General features: G+C 39.7%; 1 protein-coding gene across 1 annotated transcript in view; it reads right to left on the bottom strand.

Moving 5' to 3' along the window:
- Positions 1 to 22,974, bottom strand: part of LOC137162462 (macrophage mannose receptor 1-like) — a 77,289-nt gene that overhangs the window by 14,446 nt on the left and 39,869 nt on the right. The window contains exons 19-25 of the mRNA XM_067562314.1: positions 20,128 to 20,228; positions 15,962 to 16,104; positions 12,703 to 12,817; positions 7,776 to 7,945; positions 5,748 to 5,850; positions 4,654 to 4,883; positions 3,534 to 3,699 (exon numbers count right to left, since the gene is read on the bottom strand). Of these exons, the coding sequence (XP_067418415.1) occupies positions 3,534 to 3,699; positions 4,654 to 4,883; positions 5,748 to 5,850; positions 7,776 to 7,945; positions 12,703 to 12,817; positions 15,962 to 16,104; positions 20,128 to 20,228 (1,028 nt within the window). The remainder of the gene's footprint in view (positions 1 to 3,533; positions 3,700 to 4,653; positions 4,884 to 5,747; positions 5,851 to 7,775; positions 7,946 to 12,702; positions 12,818 to 15,961; positions 16,105 to 20,127; positions 20,229 to 22,974) is intronic.

Here is a 22,974-nt window from a genome sequence, read left to right as displayed (position 1 = left end):
GAGATTTTAACTGCGGACTGTAGGTGATGGCCAGTGGTGTTCTGTTGTTTTCTTTGTTGGGTCTGTCCTGTAGTAGGTGACTTCTTTGTACCCATCTGGCTCTGTCAATTTGTTTCTTCACCTCTCCAGGTGGGTATTGTAGTTTTAAGAATGTTTTATGGAAATCCTGTAGGTGTTTGTGTCTGTCTGAGGGATTGGAGCAAATCCGGTTGTATCTTAAGGCTTGGCTGTAGACAATAGATCGTGTAATGTGTCCAGGGTGGAAGCTGGAGGCATGAAGATATGTATTGTGGTCAGTTGGTTTTCGGTATAGGGTGATATTAATGTGACCATCATTTATTTGTATTGTAGTGTCCAGGAAGTGGATTTCTTGTGTGGACTGATCCAGTCTGAAGTTGATAGTGGGGTGGAAATTATTGAAATCCCAGTGGAATTCTTCGAGGGACTCTTTCCCGTGGGTCCAGATGATGAAAATGTCATCAATGTAGCGTAGGTAAAGGAGAGGTGCTTGGGGACGAGTTCTGAGGAAGCGATGTTCTAGGTCAGCCATAACAATGTTGGCATACTGTGGGGCCATGCGGGTGCCCATAGCTGTGCCACTGACTTGAAGGTATAGATTGGCTCCAAATCTGAAGTAGTTGTGGGTCAGGACAAAGTCACAAAGTTCGGCTACCAGGTGTTATTGTTATCCCTCATCTAACAGGCGTGAGGTTTGATTAGAGATTGGAAATATTTTTGTTAATTTGGTGTAATTTATTACCACATATTTGTTTAGTAATGTAGGGTGACTCATTACCTATTGAATTTTTCAGTGGTTATAACATCTATACATGGGCAACCTTTTTTTCAACAAATATCTTTCTTGTTATACATTTTTAAGTTTAGGGATATAGGAGTGAAGACACAACCTGTAAGACAATGCACAGGGTGTAGACTAGTCACCCGTAAACTATTCAGTTGCCTTTGTAACTAAATATAGTAACCACAGAATTCACATGATTTACTAGCTATTCTCTCTCCTAATTATGGTAACACTTGCAATGGATTAGTGTTTGTCTGGACATGTCTACATCAAACTACCAACTCCATTTTATCTTGTGAATGACTTTTTGAGTATAAAACTGCTCTGAGCTTCATTGTTGCCTTTTAACTTCCATTTTGGACCTGGATTGGAAATGATGCTTGCAGAGGGCTAACAGAGCAGAGCAATCAGGGTCTATAACCTGGAAGGTCTCTCACTAAACTGGAAGCACCCTCGGACACTGAGCTAACTGCTGCTCAGAAGAACCAGTTTTCCTAGGTGGGATGTAACTCAGCAACGCATCACCAGATGAGGGACTTGAAGCCACTGTGGACAGTCACTTGAGAGGGGCAACTAGAATTATCTAAAAGGAAGACTCTCACATGTGCCATTTTGAGAGAAACCACCAGAACAAGCAGGCAATACTATGGAGGAAAAGAGGAGATTCCTGGGACCCTGAAAGGACTGACCAAAACCTCAAGTGCTCTTGGAGTGGTGAGGACACCAGAGGGAGGATTAGCATGAAGGATTTGATTTTCTACAGGGAGCCAGACCAACTTCAATGGCAGGAGCAGAAGCAGCCAAAGGAAGGAGGCAGGGGATAAAATGGGTGCCAGGTGGAGCCATACCTTCCCCAGCACTTCCCTGGACCCAGAACTGTGCCGGGAAGACCCCACACACACACTCTGGGGACACCGGGATCTAGGTAATGTCTCCTACCCAGACCCTCGTATCTTTGGGGAAAAATGCAAAGAGGAGTCAACCAGAGACTCCAGCTGACAAGAGCAGAAGCAGCCAAAGCAGGAACCGCTGGACAATCAGAGAACTTCCTACAATTTTGGCTATGTTGACTGGATGCTTGCTCCAAACCTGCCCCTCCCACTCCTTTATAGTCTCTTCACCTGACGCTTGCTGCTCTTACCCTCTTCTTCCCTGCCCTGTCCCCCTCAGCTTCCCTTTTCTTTCCATTTAACTGACCCCCTCCTTAATTAACCCCATCCTCTTCAAAAAATATCATGGAACTAACATCCTATCCACCAGGTCCCAGCCCAGGACCCCAGGGGAGAGAGGTGTGGGGTGGCTCAGTCCCTTATAGCTGCTATACCAAATCAGCCTCCCCTGGGCTGCTTCCCTGTTTTCCCTTCAGTTTGAGGCAAGGTCTGAGCCCTCTGCTTGCACCGTGTCAGCAATTCAAATCCTTAGCGGGGAAGTAGGCAGGGGAGGGGGGGGGGGCGTCTTCAAAGCTCATGCTCCCAGTGTTCCACCTGGGAAGTGGAGAGCAGTGTCAGGCTCCCAGTCGAGTCGTACAATTGTGGCCCCTCCCCTGTAGCTCACCCTGTCTCAGCACCTACAGTCTGCCTTCCTGTAACCAATCTCTCCTTTCAGGCACCCTTTTAGGCAGGTACCCTATAGGGAGTATGCCCAGCAGCTGCTGAGGGGCAGGGCTGTCTTGGACCTATGATGCTTCGCCACTCCTCCTATCTTAGTGTAGGAATGGTAAACCCAGTCACAGGCTCAGAGACAGTGCCGGGACTCTACCCAGCCCCAGTCAGCCTAAGAGTTCAATGCAACCTGGTCAGTATATACTAGGTGGAGCCCATTCAGGGTTATCACGCCGTGGTTAAGTCAAGAGACAACTGGAAAGCTTTTAAGGGTGACCATAGTTTGTGATTCATTATGACTGGTTCAAGCAGCTCTCTACTCTCCACTGCTGGCCAGCTCCCTCTCATTGCCCAAATCACTGCAGAAAGCCAAGCACACTCTTAGCTTTCCTCTTATTAGTACTGTGTGCTTCTACCCTGAAAGTAACTGATTGTGTGATGCATTAATTATTGATAGCCTCTCAAACTATTGTTAGCCACTTTAATGCTAGCAGACCAATAATGTTATGGTGCTTCTTTCAGTTTCTTTATTGCTTCTGCCACTACTAGTATTTTAGGCTGTCTCTCTGCTGCCTCTGCAATGCTTTCTTCTACTGTACTATGCTACTGTCTGTTAAACATTCACAAAACCCTCAGTGTGCTACCAGACCAAAACGACATGCTCTCTGATTCAAGTAGCACACAATTTACAGTGGTCATCAGCAACTTGACATTTACTATTTGCAAGTAATTACTCTCTGTTAGTTTCCTCTGTTTTACAAGGCATTCCCCATGCATGCTGCTGGACATGTAGAATAAATGTACAGCTTTACTAAATGCTTCGTTTTTACACTAATGAAATGGGTTGATGGGTTTCCATTTATGAGCTATGTTTGTTCTCAGTGAGCTTATTTTTTGTAGCTAAGCAAATAGGCATGACTACTGGCTTCCATTCCCATTGGCCTGGTGCCCACTTACTATCTTTCCCTAATTCAGTCCCAAAACTCAGTCCCTTCCACTCACTTGACTTTCTCCAGTTCTTTGTTAGCTACTGAATATCAAAGTGAACTGTCACTTACTATATATTTGTATAGTTCCTAACACAATGCAATATAAATAAATAATCATAATTGTTACACCCAATTGCTTACCAGATGAGCGTTTACAGACAGAGTAGTAGCTTTCATCACAGGATGCTGTCTTCCAGGCTCCTTCAGAGTCCAGATACACACAGCCTATTTTCTGTTTCGGCTCCCCTTTGGCCCACTTAGTATACTTCAACCTCCAGTTATCAATCCATTCATAATGTCCATCAGTCTAAAAGCAAAATAAATTATTAGAAACAATGAATCAGACATCGATAATTGCTTCACTGTCAGTTTTGCGAGAGGGATTCTTTCACTGTCCTAACCTCTGTCATCGTTGGCATGACATGAAACAGAAGAATACCAGGACTCAGACCTTTGCCAGTGGATAGATATTTACAGTCTGCTCATCTGCCTTCGCCAGACGTTGTCACTCAAAAGTATAGAACAAAGGTAGATGGATCCAAGCTTTGATTCATGCTGTGGCAAATGAAGTTCACAAATTTATTCACCCTCACACTTTCCTCCAGTTGGCTAGTGCCCAAGTTTTTTTGGTTTTTTTTAAGAAGTTGTACATAGCACATTTGTTCACTTTTGTGATTCCTTAATTTGTCCAGTCAGTGGGTGCATATGGCAAAAGTAGGGACAGTGCAAACTGTTTGCAATAGCTGTTCCTTTTAATCTTTAAAGATCCCAGATATCAGAATGAGAAGCACAATGTAAATAAATGACATTGGATAACCCTCCAGTTATTTAGCTTATCAACAGCATAGATGTCCTGAGATTAACAACAACGTTAATTTAAAAGAAATTCAGGTGTTATTTAAAGAAATACTTTTGGACAAAAATAAATAATTTTCATCGCACATCTTAGAAAGTCTGTATATTTTTCCAAGGGAATCATGACAGTGCATCTATATGAAGAAATGTAGGTATGTAGATGACCTGAAGTACAATTTTGCCTGGAAATACATAGAGCATAATGCCACAAAGACTAAGACCAGGAAATGTGTGATCTAACCTGAATATTGATTAATGATTAAAGGTTAAGCACATTCCCCGCCTTTAAACAATGATGCTATACACAAGTAATTAGGGCCAATATGTAATCTAATGAGATCAAAATTGAATTGATATAAGGAATCTGAGTGTTGTATTATCACAACGAGTAGCCAGATGTTCTTACCATATTGCTATTCAGACCAATCCATACGGGCTCCCCATATTTTAACATTCTTAGCCACAGGAATGATTGGGTGTAGGGATCTAAGATGCTGGCAAGATCAGCGGAGTCACGTATGCACTTTCTCCTTGCATTTTCCCATTTCATTTTAGAAGGGACGAATGAATAACTACTGTTACCATAACGGATAAAGCTTGATGGGACTGCGGTTGATGAATGGTACAACTTAGTGTCTACAGGTGAGAAGAAAAAATGAACATAAAGTTTTTTTTTATTCAAGTGGTTAGGGCCAGATTATGGCCTGCTCTGAATTTGACTGCAAAGGTCTGGACAACAGGAGACCACTCTATCACCTGACTTGTCACTTCTGCTTCTGGTTAAAAGCTCTGCAAACCCACTAAAGACAGTTGTAAAATGAGGACAGTTTGCATTGTCATTGGCAGTAGCTAACAATGTTGATGATGGCACAATGGCTAGAATAGTATCCAAATTATGCTCTCACAACTGTGCTAGTTCTGCAGAACTAAAGAGAAGGAATAAAAGGCTAAGGAAACTATAACCCTGAATACATCCACGGAGTAAGGGCTTGTCCACAAAGAAGTTGAATGAGTTTAATTTACATTGGGTTAGGTTTGGTCTACGCACAAAATTCAACCAATTTTTAGTTTAATAAAAAGACGTGATTTTAAACTGATTTAGCTAATCTGGTGCAGCCTTGCATGAAAACACTTTTAAATCAATTTACATCATCTTATATTGGTTTAATTTGTGTTGATACATTTATAGATGGGTATAGGCAGTGATCATATAAAGGGGTCTGCACTTGTTTAACTAAATTAGTTTTTTGAACAGACCAGAGTTGAACCAGTGCAACTTCTCTGTGAGGACAAGCCCTTAAAAACTGGTTTACTGCACAGACCAAGATTTTGATGGTCATATTTTTAAACAATACATTTTCTAACGATAGCCACAGAAGTGAAGGATAGCAGTGACATAACGGCAAGTGGAAATTCAGCATTTAATCCTCAAGCAAATAAAAAAATCTTGCATAAGATTCTATTGTGTTTTGACTGAAAAGACTCATGTTAAAAACATACCTTTGCTAATTTGGCATACATAGCCTTTGCTGTTGTCACAGCTTTCATCAACCCATTTCCCTGCCTCCTTAACAGGACGATTTCTCATAAAGATGCAGTCAGCCTAAGGGAAAAAAGGATACACAAATCAGTTAAACAATAAATAAATGAGAAGCAAGTGAGAAAACCTCCTTCCCCTTTTACATCTATAGACATGGGTATCATTAAATTTTATTCCTGCATCATTTTAAGAATTAGTAATGCTGGCATTATGGTGGTCACTTCTATGTGCTTTTGCTCCTCTTGCTTCTCTTATTTCTTAACTTTCCTGTGGTATTGTCCTACTACTCCGTCTTGTGCAACAATTGGTGGGGGAGGGGCTGTGAGAAGGGGAATGCACAGAAATTCTATTCTCTTCCCACCCCAATATGGAGGGCAGGAAATACACAGGAAAATTCAGTGGGTGGTCTTGGGTGAAGTTGGTCATGGAAGGAAAAATTCCTCTGCATGGGTATCACAGTCTGTTCCAAAGAAATCTTGGATAGTCAAGGATTTTTTCTCCCTCTTTCAAATTCATAGTTACAGCTATGCAAAATATTGACTGAAAAACTAGAAATACTCAGGCCCAAATTTTCAAGAATATGGGATGCCTGACTTGAGATGGCATTTCCATTTCTCTGACCAACTTCCAAATACAAAGTGCTTCTGTAAGCCTATAGCAAATACTGTATTTCTTAGAAAATGTTTTACATCTACAAACATTTTTTGAAAAGTTGAGCATAGCGTTTTCTGCACTCTAGTTGTGTCAGGGAAACATTCACATTCTGGTGCTTACTCCAGGCAAAAAGAATCTTCTGAGATTCCCCCAACATGTAGTTTTGTATGTGAAGTCCCATGAAATTATTTCTCATTGAGGACTAATGAATAAAAAAAATCTGCAGCTTACAGATCTTGCCACTCTTAGGACAGGATTTTATAAAACACTACACTTTTCAGAAAAAGAAAAATATTTTTCCTCCATAGCGACATATTTTAATAATGCCTTGTCAGATAAATTTCATACTTTCCCCCAACATTTCTCCCTCTGTTCAGGATAACACATGAGAAATTTCCGATAGCAAGGTGCTATTTTCAGAAAATTGGAGGGGGCCATAAGGCATCAAAATCAAGCTTATAATGGAAATGGCATTACAACTTTAGAGCCTGATCCTGCCCCCTCTGCAGTCCATAGCAGGATCAACACCTGATCCATGGAGTCACTTACCGTAACTCCACTGCACTGTACTAAATAATCTTGCATTAGCAGAGAGATGTACTTGATAATGTAATATGTCTTTTTCTAGGATGCTGAGAAAATAAATGAAGTGATTTTTTTTTATTTTTTTTTGAAAAGTCAAATGGTTATTTACAGAAGCTGGTGTGATACATGCCTCTCCCCCCAGCAGCACCATTTCCACCCATCTGGGGTTATTTGCAGAAGATGGTGTAATACATGAACAGGGGTGCCAGAGAGGCGTGCCCAAGTTAAAGCTGCTCTTTTTTACTGAAACTTAGTTCAAACAGGGGTAAATCCTCATTGCAACATAGCAGCCCCCACTGGGGCAGAAGGTGCAATTTGGGACAAGTGTTTGCCTTGGGGTTTTTTTAATATATAAAGCAAGAGTATATTCCAGGCCCTTTATTAAACTAGTTCAGCAGCTCTCTGCAGCTGGCAAGCCTTCACAACACACCCTAATTGTGCAGCTCTTATTAGATGTCCTGTAATCTATTGCTCATACTTCATTTGTTACTCCTTTATTCGGATTCATACTGTATAACTGTAAAAATGTGTTTTTTTAAACTGAGCCGTTTTCAGTATTCAGTGTAAAATCTTCTGAAAAGCACCATGAACTATAGTGCTAGGCTTCTGCAAAATATATTTGACCAAAGTTTTAAATGCATTTTGCACTAGTATCACAGCTCTAGCACCAGCAAATGTCTTCACTAAGAAATAAACTGAGCAGTAACTATGTTACATTTATTTAACAGTGATTTGTAACTGATGTTCACCTGGTTATCATACGAATAAAATTCCATTTGTCCAGATGGGAAACCTTTGCCCCAATTTGTAAAGTAGACTCCACTTCCATCTGTCCAAAGGTACTTGAGTTCATGGTTTATATCATTCAATCCAATCCAAGTATCAACCACAGAATCTTTTAAATTAAAGGTGAGGAAGGCTGAAAGATAGAAAAAAAAAAACATTTTACAAGAAGGGTAGCAGAACACAGTTTTTTCTCGTTAGTGAAATTGCTGATGTGTGCAGAACTGGGCCAGTCATGGTCCCAAATATTGTTGTAGTATTGAGTTTTGTAAACCTTCTAATCTGATAGTTTGGAAACTTAGATGAATGTCTGGTGGGAAAAGTGAAAGAAATGGATATTATTCCAAATTTAAGTTAAAAGAAACAGAAAAACAACTAAAAAGAGAACAAGATGGGAAGATTTTTATTTTGGACAAAATTGGAAAGGCGTATTGGGGAGGGTCAGTTGCTATTTTGGTGAGCAGGGAATCTGACATACAATTTTTGTATTTGTTCAAGATACCACAGATGTATGTCTGACTCTCCAAGTACAATACTAGTCCCAACAGCAGTTTAGGAAACGAGTCCCTCTGAAGTTCCTAGATCTTACTTCATCAAGTGCCCTATCGCCTATGACAAAGACCTTCAACTCTGCTCTGAAGCAAATGGAAAGTTTATGAAGAACAACTGTGATGTATGTGCATCAGTCTTTCTTGCTAAGGTTTATTTTGGGATGCCAGAGCTGGCACTGGAGCTGGAGATCACATCTCTGGCAATAATAAAAAATTGCTTTAGGATCAACAGGTATCTTGTGTTTGAAAGATACCTTGTCCTGACTGCCCTTACTCCTCTGGGGAGACCACTGGGACCTATTCACATTACAACTTCATCCATGTTTTTATATCTGATACTCCCACCTAAGCTGATTACAATATGTATGAGTTACATGTAAATGCTCCTTTGCGGACAACACAACTATGTGCCAACCATGCTTGTGCATCTGCACCTGCCACTCTGTCTACCCACATTTGTATTTCTGCTTCCAGGAAAAATCTGGATAGGTATCCCCAAAATCTGGGTAGGTATCCCCAAAATCTGGGTAGGTATCCCAAACTGCCTCAGCAAGTTGTGAGTCAAGATAGAAGTGTTAGTAAATCTAGTTTATAATATGTTGAAGTTTTGTTAAATGTAGTTATTTGTTAAGATTAGGTAGACACATTTTAATGTATTCTGTATGTTTTGCTGCTTGATATGATTGGATTCCATTTTACGGTAAACTTCATTTTAGTGTTCTTTTGAATTCTTTTTCAAGTTTATATTAATTAGCTTGTTTCTGAGGCGTGAATGAGGTATGTGTGTGATAAAGGAGTGGAGACGCGTCAGCCCTAAATCTCCATAGCAATAAAAAGGGAGTGAAGATACCGTTTTAACAACTTTAACAACCCTGTTGGCCAAAGAATGCAGATAGAGATAACCCCAAAGTACAGAAGGATCCATCCCAAGGACAGGAACAAGACGGAGTGTGAGAGATAATGGATAATGCTTGCAACACAATGGGTGATTAATAACCACACAGGATGCGAAAGCAGCATAACACAGCAGGATCCACAAACTTACATGGGAACTGACCACTATAAAGATGGGGTGCGAAGATGGGGACTCCGGGTATATTCTGCAAACATCCAGGAGCATTGGTTTGCAGCTGACAGAGGCCCAGATCCCTCTGGTGTTCAGTCTACCTGTCCAATAGTCTGACATGAGCAACGCATAGGCTGGTAACTATGCTCCACCTTCAGAACTGTGTGTGTGTGTGTGTGTGTGTGTGTGTGTGTGTGTGTGTGTGTGTGTGTGTGTGTGTGTGTGAGAGAGAGAGAGAGAGAGAGAGAGAGAGAGAGAGAATGTAGCACCTTTCTGAAGTTTCTGTATTCACAATAAATGCAGCGTATTGCCTTATCCCCTGAATAAGATCCTGCTAGTTGTTTCTTTTATAAGTATAAGAAAGTGACAGAGTGCATAGGGGACAGGCACAAAGAGCAGCAAGGCATTTTGAGACATCCTACTACAAAGAGCTGAAAAGGAAGAGGATCAACCAAACGGGTTACACAGATAAATGGCTGTCATCAACTCAGCAAAGTAATAGTGTTCTGGTTCCTGGAAGACAACCATGAGCCAACATCCTCCCCTGGCTAGGCTGAAATGTGGCTGGCTGCCAAAGTTATAAATACAGCATTAATCATATTTAGTGTGGACATAAATCAAATTTAGGGCCAACCATATCGCTAACTTATCATAGACTTAAATTTGTAGTGTACACAGGTCTCAGTTATATTCTTTTGTCTGGTCAGTAAGGCTACATTTACACTGACGGTGGCAAAATTGCCACCGCCAGATCGATCTTTCAGGATCAATTGAGCAGTCAGTGAGACCCGCTCAATCAATCGATCAGGAAGTCGACTGAGTAAGTCCACCCCCTCAAGTAGCATAGCGCTGAGTCAGCGTTCCCGTCGGCTCAGCGCAGTGAGAACAGCGCGCAGAAGGGAAGCTGAGCAGTCGACATCAGTTATGCAAACTACTCTGCGTAGTTTGCGTAACTCCCATCGGCTGCCGTTGAATTGTGTGGTCAGTGTGAACCACCTAACTGGTGATTGTCACAAAGCTAACCTTAACTAATTTAAGCCATAAACTTAATCTTATCATTGAATTTATACCCATTTTTGTTTCTCTTTTCTCCCAGCTGATTGTCCTCCAAGGTTTTCTTAATATGACTGTCATCTGTGCCTCATCCTGCCAGGAATAAAACCTGTAGATTTGTTTGCCAAACATTAATACTGTTGTCCTGCTGGGAAGTGCAACAGGAATTCAACCCTTTCTTGCATACTTCTATTGCCAGTAAAAATATTGGTTTGTCCAACAGTTCTACTATTCATATGTTTCTTACCTAGAATTCAAGCCCTGTGCATGAGCAATCTGTCAGGAATCGGTACAATATGGCCACAACAGGAACGTTTACCATGGAGGGAACTAAATCACATTTTAATAAGTTGTATTTGATCTCTAATTTTTTCACACTGGGAATGTGATTTTTTCCACCATAGAAAATCATATGTTTGCATAAAAGTAATAGAATTACTCTGATTTTACAGTAATATAACAGTGATCAGAATATAACCCCATCTACTTCTCTCGCTATGGCTCTGTTTGCCTATTGGTGCTCTTTTGACTTCATATCTATTGGTTTGGTGCAGTATCTGTTTTTCATACTCATTGTTCCTGTCTTTGTTGTTGTTCTTTATTATTTGTATTATTGTAGTGCCTAGGAGCTGCAGTCATGGACCAGGACCCCTCCATACTAGGTGCTGGACAAACATTGAACAAAAAGATAGTCCTTCTCCCCAAAAGTGTGCAATCTAAGTATAAGACAAGAAGCAACAGATGTTACAGGAAGAAGGGGGAGGGTTTTTTGTTGTTTTTTGGAGGAGCTACTTAGGAGGGAATCAACTAAGTGGAAAAGGAAGGAAGAGGGTGACGGGGGACGGGGCAGGTGTGGAGTGAACTATGAGGAGGAAGAGGGATAGTTGGAGCAACTAGTCTATCAGCACAAGGCAGAGAAAGTCACAGAACATTCTGCAGTTTTGACTGGATTGTACAGAGGTCCCTGCTTTGGCTGCTTCCATTCTCTGGCTGGATGCTTTCTGCAGTTTTGCTCCAGGGCCACATAGCAGGGGAGGGAGGGAGGGACGGACCATCTGGATCCTACTGCCTCTGGCATGGCATTTCTCACATTTTCTTTTTTTTTTTTAATTCATTTACAACTCTTTCCCTTTCTCTGACTATCTTGCTTTACTTTCTTTCTGCCTTCAGCATGTGCTGCATGTAACCAAAAGAAATGCATATTAGCGTTATTTCCAGTGGAGCATACGGGGAGCTGAAGCAATTTGAGATGGACATGTCCACAAGTCCTGATCTCATCAGCAGCAGGAGAGTTCACATCAGTTTTGAGTCACTTCAGCTGTAATGGTGCTTTGCCAACAGAAGCTTCAGATTGTCCCAATATTATTTTTCTGACACAATGGACAATAACAGTACAGTCATTATGAAGCAAAACAGTCAGAGGATGTGGTGGGTGTCTTGGAGGAAAATTCTTGACTGATTAAATTAAATTTACAGGTCACCTTCTTTAAAATTTGTCAGATAATTCCAATAATTAAGTGTGACAAATCTCAAACACATAGTAATCAAATCATAATAAAAATCAATATGAATAAACAGTAGTGTACAAATATCTCCACAGCCACTACAAGAAGAGCTCAAAAAGTATAATTTAAATTATTTAGGGCTCGTCTTTCAATACCAGTAAGCAGCTGTCTTATCATATCAACAATTAAGCTTACTAGCATGTTGTGTTAAGAATTTTATCTTCCCAGAGTGACATTACAAGAATGCTTATCAAATGCACAGTAATATCAAACTGGGAATCAGAAAATAACTTATTTGGATCTAATTAGATTGAGATTTGGTATCTCTACTAAATCATCCTCTCCTCTCAGGTGCCCACAAGAGTTAACGCAGAAAAAAAATCGTCTCATGACCTTTAAAGGGAAAAAAAATGGAACACCTTCTCATTTGGTATTTTAAATGAAGCAACTTTTACCACCATTCTCCCAATTGGCTAGAATGGTACCTTGGTCTTTATGTTACTTTATATTACTACTAAAAAGCATATAGTGTCACCAATATCTACAGCATATGCTTACATACAGACATTTTTCTCATGTAACTGAAAGTTTTATTATTTCTATATGTAATCAGTGATGGTCAAAACATAATACAATATATTACTGCTGCTGAAAGTTTACATTTTAAACTTGCATTTATCATTCATTTCATGAATTAGACGCTATTGTAGTACAGTACCTTGCACTTTTTCATTAGGTATGGTAGCTAGATTTCCTCCTAAATTCAAACAAGCTGTTCGTGCAGCATGCCATGTCAGTCGCTCATCTTCCTTAGAGCCAAACATTTTGTAACACTGAAATAAGAACAAAATGATGTCAATATTTTACTTGCTGCAAGACTCCCTGCAGATGGGAAGCCATTCTTTTGGCATGAATATGATTCCCATGTACCTTCCTGCAATAAAGTAGGAAGGTGAAAGCTTTGCATCGCCATAGGAACATTAAACTGTGTTCTACTAGAAGTTTGTGGAAAAGCCCCATTTAAACTGGGACTTTCAAGGTGGTTGCATTTGATTATTAAGTGTAAAGTAAAACCACAGCTATCAAAAAAGTGTGTTCTTAAAGAAAATATATTTACCAGATTTTATCTGAAATCATCTTAAAACAACAAGCAGAAGCTGACTGCTTTTCGTCTTTGGTGAGCTACAGGATGATTGAAACCAGCATCTGTGTGTCTTTGGCTGTACAAAGCTTAGGCTGAATCATAAAGCAAAGCAGCAATTTTTGTGATACAATGCAATGAAATACATTTTTAAAGAAAAGTCTGGGAGTCTCTGAGGCTGAAATTCACACAGAAAGTGCTGGTGGTACATTGTGAAACAAAAAAAACTTACCTGTGTTGAACCTGAAAAATTCTTTTTTCAAGTAATAAGGTCAACAGATTTGTTACAATATGTCAGGGGTGGCCAAACCGTGGCTCAGGAGGCACATGTGGCTCTTTTACAGTTCAAGTGCAGCGCGCGGAGCTTCTCATGCGCTTCCCCTCACCCCCAGTCTTCACCTATCAGACCGGGGTGGGGAGCTCAGAGCTTCTGCCTTGCGGCAGGGTGATGGGGCTAGAGGCTTCTGCCCAGCGGGGAGGGGAATCTCAGGGGGTCAGTAAATTTGGCCACCTCTGCAATATGTACTTCAGCCTGCTTGGGGACAGCATTAGGCCTGTCAGTCGCCGGAAGCAGAATAACAGTCTGTTTCTTGAAGTTTCCTCCAGCTGTTACAACTTCCACAGCCAAGATAATTCTATTCTACTTGTGTAAGCTACTGATTGTGTGAACTATACTTTGAAGAAAAAGCACAATTTCTCCTATTGTGGAACATGGAGGTAATTTTCCCTAAAGAAGGAAACCTGAATCTTTGTATGTCAGTTTCCAACTCTGTCTCCAGGGTGGGCTGGATCTGTGAATCTCATTACTTAACGGATGGACATTTTCAAGTAAACATACATAAGTTCTCCTGTTCTTCGTCCACAGATCTGTTACAAGGGGATTTTCACACCGGTGTGCTTCCAGCATGGGAAGCAGGATCATTCTTGAAATCTGGACATTCAAAATAAGATAGCATATATATATACACTCTATCTTCCTCTGTGCACTGAGATAGGGAGAAGACTTGGGCCAAACTGTCATGCTGGCTAAAGATTAGATGACCAACATGTAGAATTGGGTGAATTTACATACTGATGCCCATAAGGCTGCCTAGGTGATCTCAATACTGGGCACATGGTTCTCTGCTCTGAATTGTCAGGACTCCTACAGATTCAACTTTGAAATCTGTCTTCAATTCACTTTGGAAAGGAATGCTATGCGAGTAGTGAAGGCTACTTGTGAAAATTAAAAGTATGATTCTGGGTCTCATCAGCAAAACCTCCCAACTTCATATACTCATCTGATTAGAGATAGTAATGATCGGGTAGTTTAGTTAATGGATAGGAAGTATATTGACAGCCACCACACGGGTTTGAATGCAGCAGTGCATTAAGGACCAGAATAGGAGATTCTTCCTATCAGGCTTATGAAATCTTTATTAGAGAGATTTGACTTTGCAGTTAGGAGGATACAACTGTAGCAACGCCACTAATGCAGTGGTCCCCAAGCCTTTTAAGTTGTGCCCTCCTTTACCCCTAATGTAATCTGCCCACACCACCCAGGAGCCACATTTGGAAGCACAACCACAGTCGGAGCTGGAGCTCCAGCTGGGGCCACAGCCTGGAACAGAGCCGTGGCCAGGAGTGGAACCACAGCCGCAGTAGGGAGCCGGGGGCCAAGGCCGGGGTTGCAGCTTGCGGCCAGGAGTGGAGCCAGGCAATGGCTGGGAGTTGGGCTGGGGCTGGAATTAAAGCAGGACTGGGTGACACTTCCTCCCCGCCCCATGGGGGCTGACCTGGGCCCTGCTGTGCCCCCCCGAACATTCCTCCGTGCCCCTTCCCAGGGGATCTGCCCAAAAGTTAGGAGACCACTGCCCTAATGACTTTGGTTTCACAAGCTCCTGATGCTGCTAATGCTGGTGGTATTCATTTATGATCCTGAACACTGAGGGCCAGCTCCTATTCTCAGATACAGCAGTGTAAATCCAAAGCAATGCCAATGACACTGGATTTACACCTCTGTGATTGAGTTCAGAATCTCATCCTGAAATTCCAGTTCTCTCTCTGCTGAATGTCCTAACATTGACACAGAAATTGAGTTAGCACAACATATGTAAAGAAGTACTGACTCAATGTGGAGAGGTAATATATATCTCCACCTTATCAGCATCTCTGGACGAGCAAAAAACAACCACAGTGTATTAAAAATCAGACAGAACACCTGCATTCATAGTCTCTTGCAGAATGAACTAAGACCTTGGAGGAATGGGAGGAGAAATTCTGAAGAGAAGTTATTTGTTGAACAAAATGGTCTATTGAGCTGAACAGTTTCTCTAATACACTCTGAGAGGGCTTCTTTGTACTCTCTGCTCAGGACTGGTGCTGGCACTTTCAATTATTTAATAAATCTCCAAAATAAGCATCGATCAGAAAAAAGTGTAAATGTAACTAAAGATACACATTAAGATCTACCAGGATCATTCCTGTGTGAAAGGCACGTAAGACTTACAGCAATTCATATTGCTTATATCACATGACTTATTTCCTAGAGGATTTAAATATAGTTTTACAATTACCAGAATAGCTCAACCAGCCAATAACTGAAAAAAAATCAGGGCCTGGTTTTCCTAAAGTGGTGCATATTTTTGTAAAGAAAGTTGTTTGCATGAAATTTCATGACAAATGAACATGCCAAGTGTGCCTTTATCCCCTTTGCATGCAAAAAATGTATTCAGATCGCACACCTCACTTTGGGAAAATCTGGACCTCTTTCTCCAATACCGTATCATTATAATAAATATAAAAATGCATAATTCCTCTGTCTAAAAATCAACACACTGTAAATAGGTTACTGTACCTTATTTTGAAACAAAAGCCAAGTTTCTGGACATCCTCCCGGGGGGGAAGGTGTTGTAGGAAAAACAGTTGCGTTAATGGAGCTGTTGTGCCTTTCACATATATAAGGATGTGGATAACCACAGTTTATATCATTCCAAAATCCTGAACATGAGATAAATAAGTAACTGAGTGAGACTCACATTTGTCATGAATACTCATCCCATCCCATGAGAGACGAGGTGGGTGAGGTAATATCTTTCATTGGACGAACTTCTGTTGGTGAGAGAGACAAGCTTTTGAGCTACACAGAGCTCTTCTTCAGGTGTGGGAGAGGTACTCTGAACATTACAGCTAAATGCAAGATAGATCAGATTGTTTATCATAAGTAGTTAGCACATATTCTAAGGGTCCATTCAAGGTAGAGAAGTTGGTCCAGTAAAAGATATTCCCTCACCCGCCTTTTCTCTTTAACATCCTGGGAACTGACACAGCTACAGCTACAATGCATACATCCCATACCATGTCTGTTGCCTGAAAAATAATTTCACTATACTTACATTAGTTACAGTCACTTGAAGGATATTAACGTTAAGGGTCTTATTCTCCACTGCCTCACAGTTTGTGTAGTATTTTACATGTGTGCCAAGTTAGTGTACACTGCCATCATTGTGATCTGGTGGCATTTTACATCCATTTTGCACACGTGTAAGTGATTTTACAAGACTGGGGAAGCTTTTGGGAAAGGAGGAGCCTATACAGAAAGGATGGGCTCCAGCTAAACCAAAACAGAACCAGATTGCTGGCTTGTAAAATTAAAATGGTCATAGAGGAGTTTTTAACTAAGGGCTGGGGGAAAGTCAACAGGTGCGGAGGAGCACATAGTTTGGACAATCCTTGGGGTGGATTTATATTTCCTAGTAAAGAGGCTAAGATAGAAATTGATAAAATATGTAGGAACTGCAGAAAAAAAGTCAAATGAAAAAGTCCCATTCAATTACATCACATGAAGGCAGACGATTAAATACTGACAAAGTTAATAAGTGCTTGTCTACAAATGCTAGAAGTCTAAACATTCAGATGAGTGAACTTGAGTGCCTCGTATTAAATGAGGACTTTGATACAATATACATCACAGAAACTTGGTGGAATGAGGATAATCAATGGGACTTGGTAATAGCAGGGTACAACACATATAGTAATGACAGAATAGGTTGCTGGTGGGAGAGTGGCAATATATGTGAAAGAAAATATAGGGTCAAATATAGTAATCTTAAATGAATCAAACTGTACTATAGAACCTCTATAAATAGAAATCCCATGCTTCAATAAGTGTATAGCCATAAGAATATACTACTAGCCACCTGACCAATACAGTGATGGTGATTGTGAAGTGTTCAGGGAGATTAGAGAGGCTACAAAGAAAGAAAGAAAGAAAGAAAGAAAGAACCCGATAATAATGGGGAATTCTTGGAGAAGCTAGTCCTGGAACCCACAAGGGGAGAAGCAATTCTTGATTTATTCCTAAGGGATCACAAGATCTGATCCAAGAGGTGCATATAGCTAGACCACTCGGTAATAGTGGCTATAATGTAATTTAATTTAACATTTTTATAGGGTAGAAAATACCAAAGAAACCCACCGTAGTAGCATTTAACTTTCAAAAAGGGGAATTACACAAACATGAGAACACTAGCTAAATGGAAATTAATAGAACAGTCAAGGGTGAAATGCCTGCAAGATGCATGAAAACTATTTAAAAACACCATAATAGAGGGTCTAAATAAATGTATACCCCAAATAAAAAAACAAAACTGTAAGAGAACCAGAAAAAAAAATGCCACTGTGGCTAAACAACAGATAAGAGATGGAGAGAGGCAAAAAGGCATCCTTTAAAAATTGGAAGTCAAATCCTACTGAGGAAAATAGAAAGGACAAACTCTGGCAAGTCAGGTGTAAAAGTATAATTAGGCAGGTCAAAAAAGAATCTGAAGAGCAACTAGCAAAAGACAGAAAAACTACCAGCAAAATTTTTTTTAAGTTGATCAGAATCCTGCCAAACAGTCAGAATGATAAATGATTAAGGTGCTAATGGAGCACTCAAGGAAGACAAAGCCGTTGCAGAGAATTCTTTGCATCGGTCTTCAGGATGTGAATCAGATTCCCACACATTCTTTTTAGGTGACAAATCCAAGGAACTGTCCCACTTTGAGGTGTCCATTGAGGAAGTATTGGAAAACACTGATAAGTAATAAGTCACCAGGACCATATGATATTCATCCAAGAGTTCTGATAGGTATGTAACCTGTGTCCAGATATCTGGAGGATAGCTAATGTAATGGCAATTTTTTAAAACATGCTCCAGAGGCGATTCTGGCAATTACAGGTTGATAAGCCTAACTTCAGTACCAGGCAAATTGGTTAAAACTATAGTAAAGAAAAGAATTATCAGACACATAGATGAACACAATATGTTGAGGAAAAGTCAACACCGTTTTTGTAAAGAGAAAATCATGCCATACCAATCTATTAGAATTCTCTTAAGGTGTCAAAGCACGTGGACAAGGGTGATCCACTTCATATAGTGTACTTGGACTTTCAGAAAGCCTTTGAAAAGACCCCACACCAAAGGTTCCTAAGCAAAGTAAGCAGTCATGGGATAAGAGGGAATCCATGGGATCCTCTCATGGATCAGTAACTGGTTAAAAGATGGGAAACAAAAGGAAGGAATAAATTATCAGTTTTCACAATGGGAAGAGACAAATAGTGAACTTCCCCAAGCATTGCGCTGTTCAACATATTCATAAATGATCTGGAAAAGGGGGTGAGCAGTGAGGTGGCAAACTTTGCAGGTGACACAAAATTATTTGAGATAATTAAGTCCAAAGCAGATTGCGAAGAGCTACAAAGGGATCTCACCAAACTGGGTGATTGGGCAACAAAATGGCAGATGAAATTCAATGTTGATAAGTGCAAAATAATGCACATTGGAAAAAATAATCCCAACTATACATACAAAAATTATGGGGTCTAAAATAGCTGTTACCACTAAAGAAAGAGATCTTGGAGTTATTATGAATAGTTCTCTGAAAACATCTACTCAGTGTGCAGCGGCAGTCACAAAAGCTAACAATGTTAGGAACCATTAGGAAAGGGTTGGATAGATAGATGATAAGACAGAAAATATCATAATATTACTACATAAATTCATGGGTACACCTTGAATACTGTGTGCAGGTCTGGTTGTCACATCTCAAAAAAGATATATTAGAATTGGAAAAGGTACAGAGAAGGGCAACAAAAATTATTAGGGATATGGAACACCTTCCATACGAGGAGAGATTAAAAAGACTTGGATTGTTCATCTCAGATAAGCGATGACAAAGGAGGGATATGATAGAGGTCTATAAAACCATGAATGGTGTGGAGAAAGTGAATAAGGAAGTGTTATTTACCCCTTCACATAACATAAGAACCCAGGGTCACCCAATGAAATTAACAGGCAGCAGTTTTAAAAAAAAAAAAAAAACATAAGAAAGTACTACTTTACACAATGCACAGTCAGGAGATGTTGTGAAAGCCAAAGGTATAACTGAATTAAAAAATAATTAAATAAGTTTATAGAGGATAGGTCTATCAATGACTATTAGCCAAGTTGGTCAGGGATGCAGTCCCATGCTTCAGGTGCCCCTAAACCTATGACTGCCAGAAGCTGGGACTGCATGACAGGAGATGGATCATTTGATAATTGCCCTTTTCTGTTCATACCCTCTGAAGCACCTGGCACTAGCCACTATCGGAAAAAAGGATACTGGGCTAAATGGACCACTGGTCTGACCCAACATAGCCATTCTTATATTCTTAAGATGAAAGGCAATGGAGAATCCAGTTTAAATAATTTGTTATTTATGTCATCAACATGAATTTCTCAGTAGCACATTAGCTCAGTTAATAATAATTATTATTATATATTTATATAGCAATCATGCCTAATGGCCGCTGTCAGGACCCATTGTGCTGGATAAAATATAAACATATATAAAAAGATGGTTAATTTTTTTTATAATACTTCTAAAAAGAAAAAGCAAGAAATAAACTACAGAAGCAAGAAATAAACTACAGAAGAAAAAATTGGTGACCTATACAAAAAAAACCAAAAATTAAATCCAGAAATATCATATTACTTACCTAAGTTCTTATATATGACCACACAGTTTTCATCATTGTTTGCGAAGTTGGGTTCATGTGCTGCCCATGCTAAATAACTCACTGGGGTTCCATCCATCCAGCTTAAAATGAGACACAACAGAACATATTTATGCATAAATTAATTTGCTTCCACATTACAAAAATCATTTTTCAAAATGTTGAAGAGATGTATCCACCACTTAGTGCACAGTGCTTTACTTGTCCAACTTCCATTAATATTAAAAGCTGTGTTTATGTTTATGGTAGAACCTCAGAGTTACGAACACCTTGGGAATGGAGGTTGTTCGTAACTTTGAAATGTTCGTAACTCTGAACAAAATGTTAGGGTTGTTCTTTCAAAAGTTTACAGACTGAACATTAACTTAATACAGCTTTGAAACACTACTATGCAGAAGAAAAATGCTGTTTTCCCTTTATTTTTTAGTAGTTTATGTTTAACACAGTACTGTATTGTATTTGCTTTTTCTCTCTCTCTCTCTCTCTCTCTCTGCAGCTTCCTGATTGTGTACTTGTGGTTCCAAATGAGGTGTGTGGTTGACTGGTCAATTTGTAACTCTGATGTTCGTAACTCTGAGGTTCTAATGTACTTTGATTATCCCTGTGTTTATTCTGTTTATATAGATATGCTAATTTTCTTTTGAAATATATGACTGTATTTACCAAGACATTCCAGCTGCTTTGGCACGGGTCTGGCGATGCAAAGCAACCACAAACATAGCTTCGCTGCGTTGCTAGAGCAGCACAAAGCAGCCCAAGTGTGTAACTGAATATGGTCCATATTCTATCTCCTGGCCTATTTGCTTTTGTTTGTTATTCTTGTGTAAACAACTTATTGATTTCAAATTATATAATGAATAATACAGAAAAGAGAGACTATGAAGATGTGATAAGGGGCATACAGTGATTCCTATGAAAAGGTCAATAGTTAACAGTTATAATATAGAATCTGAGATATGTTAATTATTTCCTATTTTAAATACAGGAAAAGACCACAATATTTCAGGCACCACAGTGTGGTAACTTCTGGAAAAAAAGAAATATTTTACATGGTGACCCCTGCAAGAAAGGAAGATATGGTAGTATGCAATTATATACAACTGTGAACTTCATTGAAGAGTAACGAGTGAGAAACAAACCTAATTTTCACAAAGACACAGACCTTGGGTTACAGCTGAGTTTGCACCTGATTTGTGCAGTATTAATACAACTCTGTACCTCCCAATCCCAGGACTCAGGACAATTCTGAAGGTAGGCAAACGGCCACTTATGGAAGCTAAGGATCAGCATGGCACAGCAGAATCCAGACACACCCATTTCCCCCAATAGATGCCTCCCATCCCAGCAGTAGGGACAGGGAATAGCATAGGAGCCATTACACTGGCAGTGTGACACCTGACTCCTCCCCTATGCAGGAAAACGGTCGTCCAGGGCCTGGTAAGCCAGCTATAAGGCCACTTTGTGATGTAGGAGTTTTATCATTGGGCAAAGTCTGAAACAAGAAGTGAGGTCTAACTCTAGGCAAAACATTTAAATATGGAGAACCAAATGTTATAATGCTTGTTAACAAAATGATTGTTAGAAGAGATTCTCTGATAGAGGGCTGCAGAGGGCAGTAAATAATACCAGTATTCAAGAATCAGGTTAACAGTTGTTGTGTTTTGACATTCTCTGTGGATTGCACAGAATAAATAGTCCATCTTAATTGTGTACTTCAAAAATTATGTAATGACAGAGGCTGTCTCTACTCTATAAAAATAATTAGAGACAGGATTTGTTGCTGACCTGCTCCTGGTGTGTTCTTTTTTTCTTAAGAGCGAGACTATTTAAGAGGGAGAAGGGGGGGGACGATGGTCTTTGCCCATTAATAACCTTTGAGGGAAAATACTGGCACACAATTTCAGAGCTGGGGAGTCTGAAGCAGTCTTTAAAATATATTATTTTAAATATGAGTAAGGGGAAAAGAGAAGGAAAATATTAATAGCTTTGTAAAAATCCAATCCAGGCTTTATCTCCAACATGATAACTTTTTCTATTCCTTCTGAGTAAAAGCTATTTTTAAAATAAAATCAATTTTTTCTTTTCAGTTAACTAGATATGGGTCTAAGCTGAAACTGAAATTGGATTGATCCAGTTCCAACGGTAGTCATATTAAAACAAGATTTATACTTGGTAGAACTTCAAAACTCAGGACTCTCAAATTAAATTAATTTGTGATGCACTACTAATCCTAAAACAAATGGCAAAGGACAACTTTTCACAATCCTTCAGAGATACTGAAAAAAAAAGGTGAATGTTCTAATATTCCTAAATAACTAATGGATTTGCAAGGTGTCAATGGAAAAACACTACTGACTTCAGTAGGAACTGGTCTTCTATGAGGGCAGAATTTGGTCCAGTATCAATAGTTAATCATTCTTTTAAATTTTTAAGTGTGGCTTTACTTTGTAAGATTCAGACCACAGGTGTAATTGAGAGCAAAATTCAACTCGATTTTCTCCCCGGCTATAAAAAATGTAAAGTGGCTTTTATAGTGATCAGTCATATAGAAATGTTATAATAAATAACAAATGTAGGATTTTTATAAAAATTTTGAATGAAATATGCTTGTGAATGGAGAACTTTATGCCAGCATTTAGTGCAGAATAAATGTTTACAACCTTAGTAATGGAAACACTGAGGGTGACATCATGGTCTCACTGAAGTCAATGGCAAAACAGTCTCAATGACTTCGACGGGGCCACAATTTCACCCTAGAGCTTTCTGTAAACACAGCTGTGTCCAGTAAAAGACTTGTTTCACTATAGTACGTTACTAGCCTTGATGCTG

The sequence above is a fragment of the Emydura macquarii genome, unplaced genomic scaffold (assembly GCF_026122565.2).
Source record: "Emydura macquarii macquarii isolate MOO-44397 ecotype Brisbane River unplaced genomic scaffold, CSIRO-AGI_Emac_v2 contig_2422, whole genome shotgun sequence".
Taxonomy (NCBI): domain Eukaryota; kingdom Metazoa; phylum Chordata; order Testudines; family Chelidae; genus Emydura; species Emydura macquarii.
This window is presented reverse-complemented; position numbering and strand designations above follow the sequence as displayed.